The 14,403-nt window shown below is 44.0% G+C and overlaps 1 protein-coding gene across 1 annotated transcript in view; it reads right to left on the bottom strand.

Annotated features, from left to right (window-relative positions):
• Positions 1-14,403, bottom strand: part of WRAP73 (WD repeat containing, antisense to TP73) — a 458,006-nt gene that overhangs the window by 42,213 nt on the left and 401,390 nt on the right. Inside the window, exon 11 of the mRNA XM_078642643.1 lies at positions 4,496-4,687. Within this exon, the coding sequence (XP_078498769.1) occupies positions 4,496-4,687 (192 nt within the window). The remainder of the gene's footprint in view (positions 1-4,495; positions 4,688-14,403) is intronic.

Genomic DNA, 14,403 nt, shown 5'->3' with positions numbered 1-14,403 from the left:
ACCGGAACCCCCTGTGTAGGGCTTGGACCAGGCCCAGGGTAGTACGTCCATGAGGGATTCGTTAAACAGGAGAAGCTGTTCAGATGGGGTGATTCCGGGTTGAAGTACCTCTGTCAAGACATTTGCGGGCCTTAAGAAGCACGGAACATGCCGCCCAAAATCCTCATGAAACTCACTGAGACGGTTGGAGGTCGCTCTAGCTCCAGGATACTTGGGGAGGCATGGAGATAGCTCAGGTGCAGACTCAACTGTTGAGCCAGGCTTTGAATACGAAGGTTCACTCGATGACTTGGACAGGGCGAATTTGACGACCTCCTCAACTTTTGCTTTTCTTTATTTGTTGACTAACCCGAAATCCCAGACGACTGCAATGAAGATTGATGGCTTCGCGACCAATTTCGAGACCTTCCTCTTTACTGGGATTGAAACGATTGCGGCGTTGCAGTTTGAGAAGCAAGGAGCTTGAGGGACCGCTCTCTTAAGGCTTTGAGGTGCATGGCACCATAATTGATGCAGGATTTCGCATCACTGGAGGCACCAGAGGCAGACTAGGTTAGATCTATCACTGACATCTGCCGGTGACAGGCTCTCCAGGGCTTAAAACCAGCCATCCTCACGGACATCCTGCCACACCAGGAGACAATGTCTCAAAAAGTCTTCAACAAGAGGTCAAAAAAGGTCAGTCAAAAAGTGCTTAGGGGTAGCTCTTCACCAGATCTGCACTGACTGGCACAACAAGAAATTAACTGCCATCAGAGTGCTGGAGTGGCACCTATATAGGAACTGCACACGTCATTTACATCCCGGGTCACGCTACACGAAGCCGAATGATCTACCGGTGCACAGGGTTACTGCTCCCAAACAAAATTCTGGATCCAGTCTAACGCCTGGGAATAATTCGAAGGTAAGGAATCTGCGGCGAGAAATCTCTATCCTATAGATATAACTAATAATGAACATACCTTAATGGAGAACGATGTTCTTTATACAAGCATTAATGAGCTGAAATTCATAAGTTTGTTAAACAAATACCTACATCCACTGGCATATCGAAAATAGTGTCTACTTTATATACTCATGTTGACCCCTGTTTCTACTAGCAACTCCTCAACCATCCCTTCATATTTTATCAAGCCCTGCCCCTTCATCTCTTTGAAATTTCTTGTTTGCGGCACTTAAGAAAACGTGAATGCATTTTTGAGCACTTTGGGACAAAATCAAAAGCCACTTCTCCAAAGGCATTTGGCTGTGGAGACATAAGTTGACAAAACTCTAGAGGAAACAACAAATCCCAGTGAACCATTCAACAAAATGATGCAGTACACTGCCATCTCCATGCACAATTACCAGCACTCCGTCAGGGGTCAAGCTCTTTACCAACATTCATAGCTGGTAAAGGGATGTAAAACACTCGACATTTGGGAAGAAACTTCTTAAAGATTCTGGCAGTGACATTTATTTCGAGCATTTATGCAGGAGATTAGAAAGGAGATGTGCCATTTACAATGATCAAATTCTATGCAGTGCTTTTTAGGTTTCGCCTGGCGTCCGCTGCGCAGTAGCGTTCGCGCAGGCGGAAACTTTTGAGAAGAGTATGGTGCCTTTGTCACGCCTCTCACTTCCATTGGCTAGCTCCATAAATGGAGGCTAGCCATTGGAAAACAGAGGCGTCCGTCATTCTGCGAGGCGACTCGTGGGCGTTCCTGAGATTTTTTCTCATCCAGCCCCTTTTAGCACGCTAGTGCGGCGGGGTTTATTTTTTTGGTCGTCCATGTTTCTTTTGGTCATTCCGCGGCCGACCGCCGCTGGAGGAAGTCCAGGTCCAGGTGAGTGCTTTTGATTGGGCTGTTCCCACCGCCCCCCCTCCCGCTGTCCGTGCCTTTCCTGCCCTCCCTCCCGCTGTCCGTGCCTTTCCTTGTTCCTTAAGTCAGGCGGGGAGTGGTTTCCGAAAAGAAGGCCTGGCCGGGAATGGCTTCAGGCGCCATTATCCTTTCACATACTGCCTGGGGGAGTATACACATAGCGCCTTGAAGAAAGACAAATGCACACAGTGACAGACATCACACCATCCTGGGACAGTATACAACCAGCTCCTTTAGCAAGACACGTGCACAGTGACAGCCCTGATTCTGCACACTGATACTGACGTCAGACAGGGAGAAGGTTAAATCCTTGCAACGAAACACTCCTACAAACGGGTGTGCTTCTTAACTGTGGAAAATGTTTCCAAGTGTACACCTTACTTTAAATGTGAAATGTACTCATCGGCTCGCTCTGGCTGGTTCCTAATAATTATAACTGTTTTAACACAAAGCACCTATGTGGTAGCGTGGTGGGTGAATGCATTGGCTGCACTTACGTCGATGGAAAGAGCTGCAGGCGTCACTAATTACAATGGGGTCGTTGATCCTGTATCGATAACCGGCTCCGTCGTGTGTTCCACAGGGCTAACAGATCGGGCGCAAACTCTGGCCAATGCAGGAGGTAGCCCTCTCAATACGCGCCCGGTGAAATGTGGCGCAAATGAGAAGTGAGCGCAATTCTACTTTGCACCCCCTCGCCTTCCCGGGACCTTGCGAGGGGGTGTAACGCAGCACAGAAGGTGCCCTGTTAATACTGCTTCCTGGAGCTATGGTAATTAGCAGGTGCGCTGTTTGCATCAGTTATTTGCATTTGAATTGTAATCAGGGCTCCGTGATGGGCATTTGTAAGGCTTCAGTGAAAGCCTGTCTTCTAGAGCAGAGGTGAAGTTCAGGTCATGACTGCTGACTCCACTATCTTTCTGATGCGCGTTTCTCAGAGACCATTAACCAGTGCTTTAAGTGTGCCGGGTCTCGCCGGTGCTCAGACCCGGAAGTATTTATAAACAGACATCGACGCGAGTCCTAGTCTGGCCCTATGTTGATGCCCATAGCATAAACGGCAAAAACATTGATCGATTTCTGAACGAATGTAAATGTCATCGTCTATTGGTTCCTGTGTATTTTCAGGTCCTGTGTATACACGTGGGTGCAACTCAGTTTCAAGTGTGCACGATACAGGAATAGTATACTACACACACATACACAAAATACAGAACACAACATCCTGGAAATAGCTACTACTTTGTTCATCCCACGTATAGCCGTGCCATTAAAATTAGTAATTGTACCTCCTGCCAGTTACTGTTAGAAATGTCAGAAGCGTTGTATGAAGCATATGTACAACTATTTCTTATTTTTACCTGTTGGTACAGCCTTACAAACCAGGGCCAGTGTGTCTGCCAGTTTTTGCAGTATTATCCTTCTACCTGTGTTTGATACTCGTTTGTAACATACACACGCCACTTTTCTCTTGTAACACACTGTGTGCTACCTCTTACATTTTGTTTGCTTTAGATACTTGCACAAGTGCCACCATTGCCTACGTAACGTTTGTTCTTGTGCTTGAGTGTCATACCTCTACTTGTACTTTGGACGCTTTTGTAACCTGCACACATGTGACTTTTTCCTCCTGTAATGCACGGGCCCTGCGCTTAATGTTCGTCATCATTTTCCTACTGCCACTGCTCCTGCTCCCTTTGCCGTCACTCCCAGAGCAAGGTGAGACTTTTCATTAAAAATTGGTCAAAAGGCCGGGGGGATCTCTGAAAGCTGCCTACAATATAGCACTGCAGTAGTCTAACCTTAAAATAAATGTGCACAACCGAATTCCATGTAGTGAATTTATGTATCTCATGCAGTGTAGCAAGTTCTCAGTGCTAAGCGTTTCAGCTGTCAATGTCTGAAATGTCATTATTTTTAGCTTCCTGTAATTTTGCCATTTAATATGAGGTTACAGGAGGGAGCACTAGCTTCTTGGAGTTTCTTGTTGCTCAAATGGCTGTAATTTCTGATATTTTTAAGTTTCCCTCGTCCTCATTGCATGATTTTTGTTCGGGAGAAAGTGTCACTCATAGTCGCTGAAATGTCACTCATAAATTCGCTGAAATTATGAAAATGTCACACATGGCAATCTGAAACCTTGGCAGCTATGCGTCTCCCCCTCCCGCTGTCCTTGTCATTTTTAGCTTCCTGTAATTTTGCCATTTAATATGAGGTTACAGGAGGGAGCACTAGCTTCTTGGAGTTTCTTGTAGCTCAAGTGGCTGTAATTTCTGATATTTTGAAGTTTCCCTCGTCTTCATTGCATGATTTTTGTTCGTGAGTAATTGCTGTCTGCTGAGCTCGTCCGTAGGGTACAATAGGTCTCACATTTGCGAGAGATTAAGCTAATGGCAATGTAAATGACAATGCCATTTATTTATCTGTTTTCAAAACCAACACATAAATACAAATGTTGTCATTTAAAATGCCAATAGCTCTAACTTTTCCAAAGGCGAAACCATTGCATTGTAAATGCTTGTTCATAGATAGGAACACTATCAGCATCAATGCTTTCTATGGTAATAAAATCCCCCATCTGTATATGAAGCCGTACATGTTATCTTAAAGGTGGTTTTAAGTTAGCAGCTTACCTTCCATCGGTACTTGAACAGACACACAGCCAGTTGGGGACCAGATATACACTTTGTTATTCCCAGTACAAATTGCAAGCCTGGGTTGAAGGGGATCCCATTGAAAAGAACGGACAGCTGATACGTGCTCCAAGACCACAAACAATTTCATCTTCTGAGCATCCCAGATCCAGATGGAGAAAGGGATGTTATCTATTGGAAAGATAGGACGCAATATATGTTAGATGTAGAAACGTAGAAAGTTGGTGTGAAGAGGTAAAAAAAAAAGAAACTAGTGGCCGAGGTTGATTTAGTAAGTTATGCACATTCTTATATGACAAATAATTGAACTACTTGCTAAATTGTCTTGAATGAAAAATAAAGTGGGCAGGACCTTTAATCGGTCCGTTTTTATCACAGCTTTATCTCGAAATCAATACTGATAAATCTGACTTATTATCACATCACATGGTTCAATTTCTACGTTTTACAAATTCAACAGTGACAATTTGTTTTAAAAAACATTGCCTAATGGGAGTTGGAAAGTGCTTCCTTTTCAATAAATATATTACTCTCAGCCCAAATACTCTATATGATTACCATTATTATTTGATAAAAATGCTTCCTAAAGCTGTCCAATTGAAGACCAGGTGAGCCATGTCCGTCTCAGGGGAATAGTCAAGCACCTAACGCCAACATCAAATATTTTCAGTAAGTGGTCGGAAGGAGACATGCAGCCGAGGTGTTGTCCAGAATGAAAGGTGTGCAGTGTTAGTGATGTTTTTGAACATAAAAGCATATGAGGAACTTGGATAAGTATCTCCTATGTATTCAACCGTATTGCTATAAAGTTGGAGAACTATAGGTCAATATTGCTACTCCTGTTTCCGGCTTAACTGCTGGAGGCTCTTGTAGCTAATTGTCTCAGTACTTTCTTAGAAGCAACCATGTTTCTGGATACCCACCAGGCGGGCTTTCGCCCCGGGCATTCCACTGAATCTGTGATTCTGTCAATCATGGATGACCTAAAAAAACATGCAGACATTGATTGTTCTCAGGCCCTGGTCCTCCTCGACCTATCTGCGATATTTGACACCGTAAACCACAAAATTCTGTTGAATCGTAAAGCCGCAGCAGGTCTCGGGGACCAGCTCTGGATTGGTTTAGATCCTTTTTAGAGGATCGTAAACAGTCTGTGTGGCTCTGCCCTTTCAAATCTAACACGGGAGAAATGAGCTGTGGTGTCCCGCAGGGCTCCGCTCTTTCAGCCATCCTCTTTAATATATATATATATATAGCCTGTGATCATCAGCCTTCAGTAGATGGGGGGTAAAGATGTTTAACTATGCTGATGACATGCAGCTAATTTTCTCCCTGGAGAGCTCAGATGAATCCAAAATGTTGTTAAGAATTCTATGCGGTACATAAAAAACTGGATGGACAATAACCAATTAAAACTAAACTCTGACATGACTTAGCTAATCATACCCAGTAATAAGTTGAGCTACTGGACACCTTCACATTGGCCCCTGGAACTAGGGGTGATCCCACTCCCTAAACCAGTGATAAAGAGTCTGGGACTTCACACTGACTCAGGTATCTCCATGGCTGCCCAGATTGGGTCAGTTACCTCCTCTTGCTTTGTCCAAATCCGCAAGATTAGATGGTTTTTCAGCAAAGAGGCCTGTACTCAAGTAGTGATTGTAATTATCGTATCAAAGATTGACTACGGTAATGCGCTTTATCTTGACCTCCCACAAAAGCAGAAACATAGTCTTCAGATGATTCAAAATCAAGCAGCTAGAATCATCCATCTGCAGGACAGACGATGCCATATTAGCCCACTGTTAAAAGATCTCCACTGGCTTCCAGTGGAACAGAGAGCTATGTTTAAAACTGGCCGCATTCTCTTTAGAGCTATTCAGGGAACAGAGCCTAATTTTATCACTTCATGAATCAGTAAGTACTCTCCCCTGCGTACTCTGAGATCAATGCACTTGAATCTTCTGGTGGTTCCCAGATTCAAATGCAAACTCATCGGTGAGACTAGTTTTTTTTTTTGTTTTTTTTTTTTGAGTCCGAGGCTCTGGAACTCTTTGCTCATTTCATTGAGGCTAGAGGTGGATTACATGCGGTTCGAAAACAGCTCAACACATGACTGTTTACTTTGGCTTATAACTAGTGGCTCTTTTGTCTGGCAAGACTCTGATCAGAACCTCAGCGCCAAGAAACCTGCTGGTGTGCGTGCGCTTAAATAAATACCCAAGTAACATAACCTAACATAACATAATTCCGATTTAAAACCAGTGAGAAACAAGAACTAAGTTAGGGAGAGTAACACGTTTTTGACAAGCTTCATATGTATTGTCTGAAAACAACAGCTTACTGTAAATAAGAGGAATGTGCGCAGTATTGACGTTCTAGACTTAGGCAGGTACACAAGACATGCCCTTGTTATTCACAACAGGGAGTTCAAACTCAAGTTAGTGACTGTTAAATACATCCGAGCTTCACAATATAATCAATGTGCACATACATGATTTTCATTTAAATCAACGCCCAATTCTCAAGCATATTCAGATGACATTTAGAAGACAGACAGAAGGGAGAATACAGAACCAGAATGGGAGGTGTTTTTTCGCTCTATAAAATGACAAACCATCAAACTCCGTGGGAGAATCCAAGTGAGCACTGACTCGCAACACAAACACCTCACTAGTGTAGCAGAACCCACAGGCATTCTTTAAGTCCTCATACACAGAGCATGCAACATAGTATACCACAGGTTGCTCTCGTATGACACCAACACTACCAACAAAAGCATACAGAATAAAGGTACTTCTGATGAAAAAGCATACTCCCAATACAGCAGAACACCAATAACATAGCACACTCGACCAGTAAACGGATAATCGAACCATGTGCATCTCTGAAATAACCGTACTTGGAGCATTCATCGATACTTGCTTTCGGAGGGCTATTGGCACTTCTAAAACCTACATTGTGGCACCTCCAAATCAAATGGCATCTTGGATGTCTAACAAGCTCTTGCAATTCTATATCCCGCAATCCCTCCAGCATTTGCATTCACTATAAACATCCACTTTCTAGAACCTTAGCCAAGCCAACCCTCTTGCTCCTTACTCTAGTCCCTAAACCAGCACTTAAGCACAAACCCCGCCTATATTCCCAAAACAAGAAAACACCAACTACCCAGCCCCTCTACTTTACCCCTCTTAACATTTTCACACAACAGGTATTTGACACACGCCCACAGTGCAGACTTTACACTGCAACGCCACTAAGGAATCACACTGCCTTAGTTTAAACCAATAAGAACGGAATTAAATGCTAACAGGTACACAACACAATCTCTGTACTGTATCAACTAAATCAATATCAGAACACACAGCATACTATAATAATGGAAATAAGTCTGGGAACAATTCAAAGGCAAATTTCAAGTAAACTGTTTACACCTCCAGGGAATGTTGGAAGCAAACTAAGCAATTAAACAAACATCAAGTCTGCACAACACTTGAAAGTATTAAAAGGGCAAGCAAACATCACATAAACATAGCGGTAAACACACAATAAATCACTTCATCGCACCAAGTGATGCTCATTTAAAAATAACCACTGCAGAATGCAAAAGTGACATTTTCCATTAAGGTGTTAAAGGCTGTACGGAATGGCTCCAAAACTCTGTCTTGAAATACAGCTGACAGCTGACTTGTTGGCTTAAAAGAGGCACTGTTCTAAGCTCTGATCCAACTTCAGATCACAAATGGTGTCCCCTCTCACAGTACACTGAAAACCTGGACTTCCTTGAACCCGCAGAACACGATGCTGCCCATTTCAACACAGTGGTCATTACCTCACGCGTCTAAGCATCATCTGTTATTTTCTTGTGAGCTTTTTTTTGGGGGGGGGGGGGGGGGGGTGGAAGACAACACCTCTTATGACCCCGTGTGTTTGGTGTCCAATCTACACACCTTTAACTGCTTACTTTCATCACTCTGGCCTCTGTGAGTGTCCCTGGCTCTTGTAGTGTCCCCTCTGCTTTTCCTTCCTTTGGTTATTGTCTGCGGCCCGCGTGGACTAAGCTGTGTTAGGATACTGGGTGTGGGGGATTACAGGGGTGGGAATTGAAATCAGTAAGGCAAAACATACTTGTGAAGGATTCGCTTTGAGGTAGACGCAAATAAAGTTGTTCTTCCTCTCATTTTGGAATGTCCTCATTACACGTGATAATTTTGGCAAGGAGATGGGTCCCCAGCATTAATACTTGTGCCACCCACCAAAAAGCCACAAGTGGCTTTCTATTCGATGTTGCGCGTCTGAAGAAACCCTCGCACTACACACCTTTGTAAGCACCATAACAGGCAGGGGTGGATTGCTCAGTTACCTCTTCTGTGCAGGCAGTAGTAAGAAGCTGGTTAGGTAGCGCCATCAGAGCTGGAGGGGATCACTACAATTTACACTATATTGCTTAGTCAACAGATTGGACCATCTGATGTACCTGCTGTGCCCTCTCTTTTGAGTCTCCGCATTGCCTTCAACACTAGCACATCACTCCGCCTAAATCATCCATTTGTAGCTTATGTCATACTCCCCCCCCACCCCCCACTCAAGCTTTTCTCGGTCCTCATTCAACTGACCATTTATTAACTGTTCGCCCACTGCTACTACAGGTCTCTTACAATTTTGCACATTTACAAGCACTATTTATCTACTCGTACTGACCATGACCAACATGATCAGGTCCGTCATGCTGCAACCCTTTCAGAAACACAAGGAGCACACAAAATAATGGTCAGAACGGTTAAAAAATGTTGATAAATATTTAAATTCTAACAAAGGGAAATTAATACAGAAAAAAACAATACCATACGGGAGTTAGGGATAGCAAGTGTGAGAAGAGTTAGCTTTTTGAGTAGTAGTCCCTATTCTTCCACCAGTCTCTAACATCCTTCAAACTGCTATTCAAAGCTGCATTTAGTGAGCTAATCCAAGCAAGCAATACAACCGGACATCCAGAAGATCGCTCCCCACAAAATATTTCCAAATGCATTCTTCCAAACATATGTCTGGTCCCAAGGGAAGATACATTCTGAACCGTTCCGTAGATACAAGATCCTTTTTAATCCAAACTGGAGGCTTCCCTCACAAAGCCAATCATCAAGAAAATTAACTCATCTAATCCCACCATCGCTCTTTACCATATTCTTGGATACTCTAAAGGATTAGTCATGTAGGGGACGACTAATGCAGGCCATCTAGAAAGATCCCGGTTATCTTTTTGCGTCATCATTTGCCTCCTAAAACCTGCAGGTTTTAAAGTGTAGCTGGCCTATTTACTGTATATAGTGCAGGAGGTGGATTCAAAATATCTGGTAATCATCACAAACTTATTTAGGCCCTGCAAAATCAATTATACAAGCCAGCCCAAATAACTCAATCATGACCTGTCTTTCACATATCCTCCTATAATCACACCACTATGTGCTCCTACAAAAGACACATTAATGACTAATACTCGGACACATCAACATGCTTTCCAGATAGGCTCACAGTAAGAATAACACTGCTCCAGTCAAGCACCCCCCCATCCCCCACTGTGTAGCGGGTTACCTGTCCAACACTGTTTCTTGGTGTCCCACACTGTGGTATAAAAAGCTACATATTAAAATACATCATTTTAATTTATTACAATGCCTTCATAGATCTCTAGGGCTTCCTCCCCGAAATGTAGTTTAGCAGAGACATTGTTGCTTACATTAACACAGGTGTATATTGGTGTATCGCCCCCCAACCATGGATTTTATTTAAAGTGGTTAGAGGAACATCTCCTTTAACTCCAAACATGTTTGACACCAATTGTCCTTCAGCACTTTAAGACAGGGGTTGACCGTCCTTATAGTTTCCAATCCAAAATTGTTCTTAACACGGTGAATCTTTTCAACCTAGCTCAATATGTCACAGATCCTGCACAGAGGGGGTCAACAAATTATATCAGATCTTTGCTAGTCGCAAGTTACTTACCTTACAAGATGCTTGACCTTTGACACATTTTCGTCAAGGAAATAATAGCTCTAACAAAATAAAGGTAACCTCTTGCCACCTGGTGAAAAATCCACCACCTCAAAAACAATGCTGGTGATTACCATTAACCTTACAGCTGCCACGAACCCCAATGAATTCTTTTTATGAGCACATCAACCACATTTTGGACGATCTGTTCCCAGTACAGTGGAGAACCATTAATCTTAATTATACATTTGTTGCTGGTAATCTACTGCTCTAAAACAGGAAATTAAAAATTCTAAGGAAACTTGAAAAAGCTGGCAGTAAGTCTTCCAATGTAACAGACAAAGAAGCATATAAAAAAATCTGTCAATATAATTACCTGGTTGTAAAAGCTAAACGTGAAAAGTACTATCTGTAAATTCCTAATGCTAACACAGCAAAAAAGTATTTAACAAGCCAATAATGTTTAACCTTTTAAAAAACAAAGTAATTTACTCTCAAAATGTGGCAGATAATATTTCAAACTTCTTCAGAAATAAAATAAAACTTGTAAAAATCTGAGACGAACTAACCAAGTACCAAACCTCTGCTAAATGCAAGAAGTTAATACATGAATCGGGCCCTTTCAGTGGTCCGAACACCATTTTCCAGGTCATTATTAGAAACAGATGTAAGAGGCTAGTAGGTCACACAGCAGAGACGGAGAAAGATCCTGAATTCTTCACTCAAGTGTGGTATAGATCCTAATTGTTTTAAACTGGTTAATGTGCACCCTATAAAAAAAACACACACAAAAAACCATCCTAGACCCGTCGGTTCCTGCTAACCTAAGGTGTATCGCCTAACTACCAACCTGCAGTTTCAACGCTTTGTTGAAAAGGAATATATTTTAAGACGAATGCAAGCAGGTTTTTCCTTTTTTAACCAGATTTGCGCACAGAGCTAGTAGTGATGACAGCAAGAGATGATCTGCAAAAAAATCTTTTAAACAAAGGCAGTGAGGGGCCTCCACAGTAGCTGTCAATATCACAGGATGACTCTGTTGGCTACTATTATGGATAGCTGTCCCACGCCTCCCTCACCAGTTTGTAATTTAGGGATAGTTCTGGACTCTTGTCTTAGCATGGAAAATGAAATAACATCAGTATCTAAATCTTGCTTGCTTCATTTGAGAATTCTCATTAGAAGACTACCTTTTTATTCGTTCCTTCACATAGTGGCAGTCACCAATGCACACATCAGTTCAAATGTGATTATGGCAATGCGGTTTACTTTAGCTTTTCCAAGTTATCCGGTGAACGCCTACAACACATTCAGAATGCTATTTTCAGGCGAGTACTTAACCTAAAAAAGCATCAGCCAAAAAAGTGTTGGCTTACCAACTGAAGCAGCACTGGCACCCCATTGCCAAGCAAGTTCCATTTTAAAACGGCTTGCATGGCTGCTGACCCTGTGGCAGGGGGTCCACGCCTGTAGCTAAGGGAAGCTGCATTACTTGACTTTCAGGAAGAGACGCTGATTTTAGATAGCGCTCCTGCACAAAGCGCAGAGGCGCGCTTTTAAACCTATCTGCTTATTTCTTCTCCCACGGAATCCTGACGCTTACCTTCTCACTCCTCCTGAGTGCACCGGCACGGCTCAGCGCTGATCACAGCGGCGGCTCGCAGCGGCTGGGGCCGACATCTTGGATCGGGCTGCTCGGGTGAGGCGAGGCCACGGTCATCTTCGCCACACCCCCACGAGTACCGCCCCTACTTAGGAGCATAGCTGTTTGCAAACCGTTGGCATTAGCAGGCTGCTGACCCTGTGGCAGGGGGCCCACGCCTGTAGCTAAGGGAAGCTGCATTACTTGACTTTCAGGAAGAGACGCTGATTTTAGATAGCGCTCCTGCACAAAGCGCAGAGGCGCGCTTTTAAACCTATCTGCTTATTTCTTCTCCCACGGAATCCTGACGCTTACCTTCTCACTCCTCCTGAGTGCACCGGCACGGCTCAGCGCTGATCACAGCGGCGGCTCGCAGCGGCTGGGGCCGACATCTTGGATCGGGCTGCTCGGGTGAGGCGAGGCCACGGCCATCTTCGCCACACCCCCACGAGTACCGCCCCTACTTAAACGGGCCACCATGTGTCAGCGCAGCGGACGAGCGCAGCGGGCGCGACGGAGGCGCGCCGGAGTTGCGCCTGAGTTAAGCCCGTCTGCGCCCGTCCGCGGCCGACCGGGACCCGGGCCTACTCCCCCTGGCCATTTTTTTAAATATTCGTCGCTGGAACTTTTAAACCTACGTCCTCACACTCCCCATGGTTCCTGCAAGTACTCTCTTGCCCCACGTACACTGACTTGCATTCAACGCTTAGGACTTTCCTCTTTCCCCAATTCTGTGCCTCATGCCCAGACTTTAACTCAACCCCCTTTTGAGCTTCAAACTGCATCTACTGTAAAGCACAGTTTACGCTGCTACTACCTCAACACTCGGTCCCTGGTTAAAAACCAGATAGACATTTTTCTTTTTTTGAAGGAGGTAAAACCCGACATTTTTCTACTAGCTGAAACCTGGCTAACCCCTCACTCCCTCCCCGATGTACTTGTAGCACTTCCCGCAGAATATTACATCTTGACAGCCAATCGTACACCTGGGAAGGCGGGAGGTGGAGTAGCAGCTATAATTTTGAAATCCCTTCATGTCAGGGAATTACCTTCCTTGATTCTTCCGGACACCGAGAACCTGGTGATCAACCTTGACACCGAAAGTGGGTCCCTCATCCTGGTCCTTATCTACCGGCCTCCCCAATACATGGCCAATTATCCATCTCTTCTGGCGGAGCAGCTGGCTTCATACGTAGTCAGCCACTCTAAAATCATCCTTATTGGGGACCTAAATTACTGGTTCGACAGCACAGACATAGATACTCAAGCTGCTGAACTGAAAGACCTGCTTACAGATCTCAATCTAAACCAGCAAATTCATGCACCTACTCACCACAAAGGCCACAGCTTGGACCAGATCTGGACGCATAATTTATCTTTATCCAACCCTGTTATCAGTCCATGTATATGGTCGGACCATTTTACTATCTATTTCACACTAGAAATACGAGGAAAAGTCAAGTCCAAGCCATGCAAGAGCAAAGAATTCCACAAGTGGAAATCTATGGACCTCCCAGGATTTATTGACGTTTTAAGTAAAACCGTACCACCACCGCACGATGACCTGGACACCGGCGAGAGAGCGCTGTCTAATTGGCTACTCAACGCAGCTGACCTCTCAGCCCCCCTGGTACTGGTCCCTAATATTAGAGGGAATGAAGCTCACAAATGGTTCTCCCAAGAACTGAAAGAACTTAAACTGGGGGTCCGACAGAAGGAACGGAAATGGAGACAAGGTTACTCCTCTCAAGCTAGGATAGTGTACTGTACCGCAAGAAAGGAGTACCAGAAAATCTTGCTCCAACATAAATCCAACTACTTCTCCCAAAAAATTTTAACTTCTTCAAACAAAACTAAAGTTGTTTTTAATATAGTCAATGAGCTCTGTGACGATGATAGGACAGCTCCTTCAATAGCCCCCACCCAGAAGTTGTGTAACTCTCTGAACGAATTCTTCAGAGAAAAAATTGTAACTATAAAACGCAACATTGCTAGCTCTCCTAAATCGTCCCCTATGGATGATCTTTTTAATAACCCTATTACATTAGATACCCTTCCTGCTATAGACCCTAAAACCTTTTCCACTCTCCTGGCACGGGTCAAGTCTGGTTCGCCCGATGACATCTGCCCACCCCACATCTTTACAGAGATTGGGCACTCCATCCCTCATGGGATCCTCTCTCTGCTTAACGATTCTCTTGACCAGGGAAAGGTACCTGCAAGGTTTAAACATGCTCTATTGATTACCCTGATC

Source organism: Lissotriton helveticus, chromosome 5_1 (assembly GCF_964261635.1).
Source record: "Lissotriton helveticus chromosome 5_1, aLisHel1.1, whole genome shotgun sequence".
NCBI lineage: Eukaryota > Metazoa > Chordata > Amphibia > Caudata > Salamandridae > Lissotriton > Lissotriton helveticus.
This window is presented reverse-complemented; position numbering and strand designations above follow the sequence as displayed.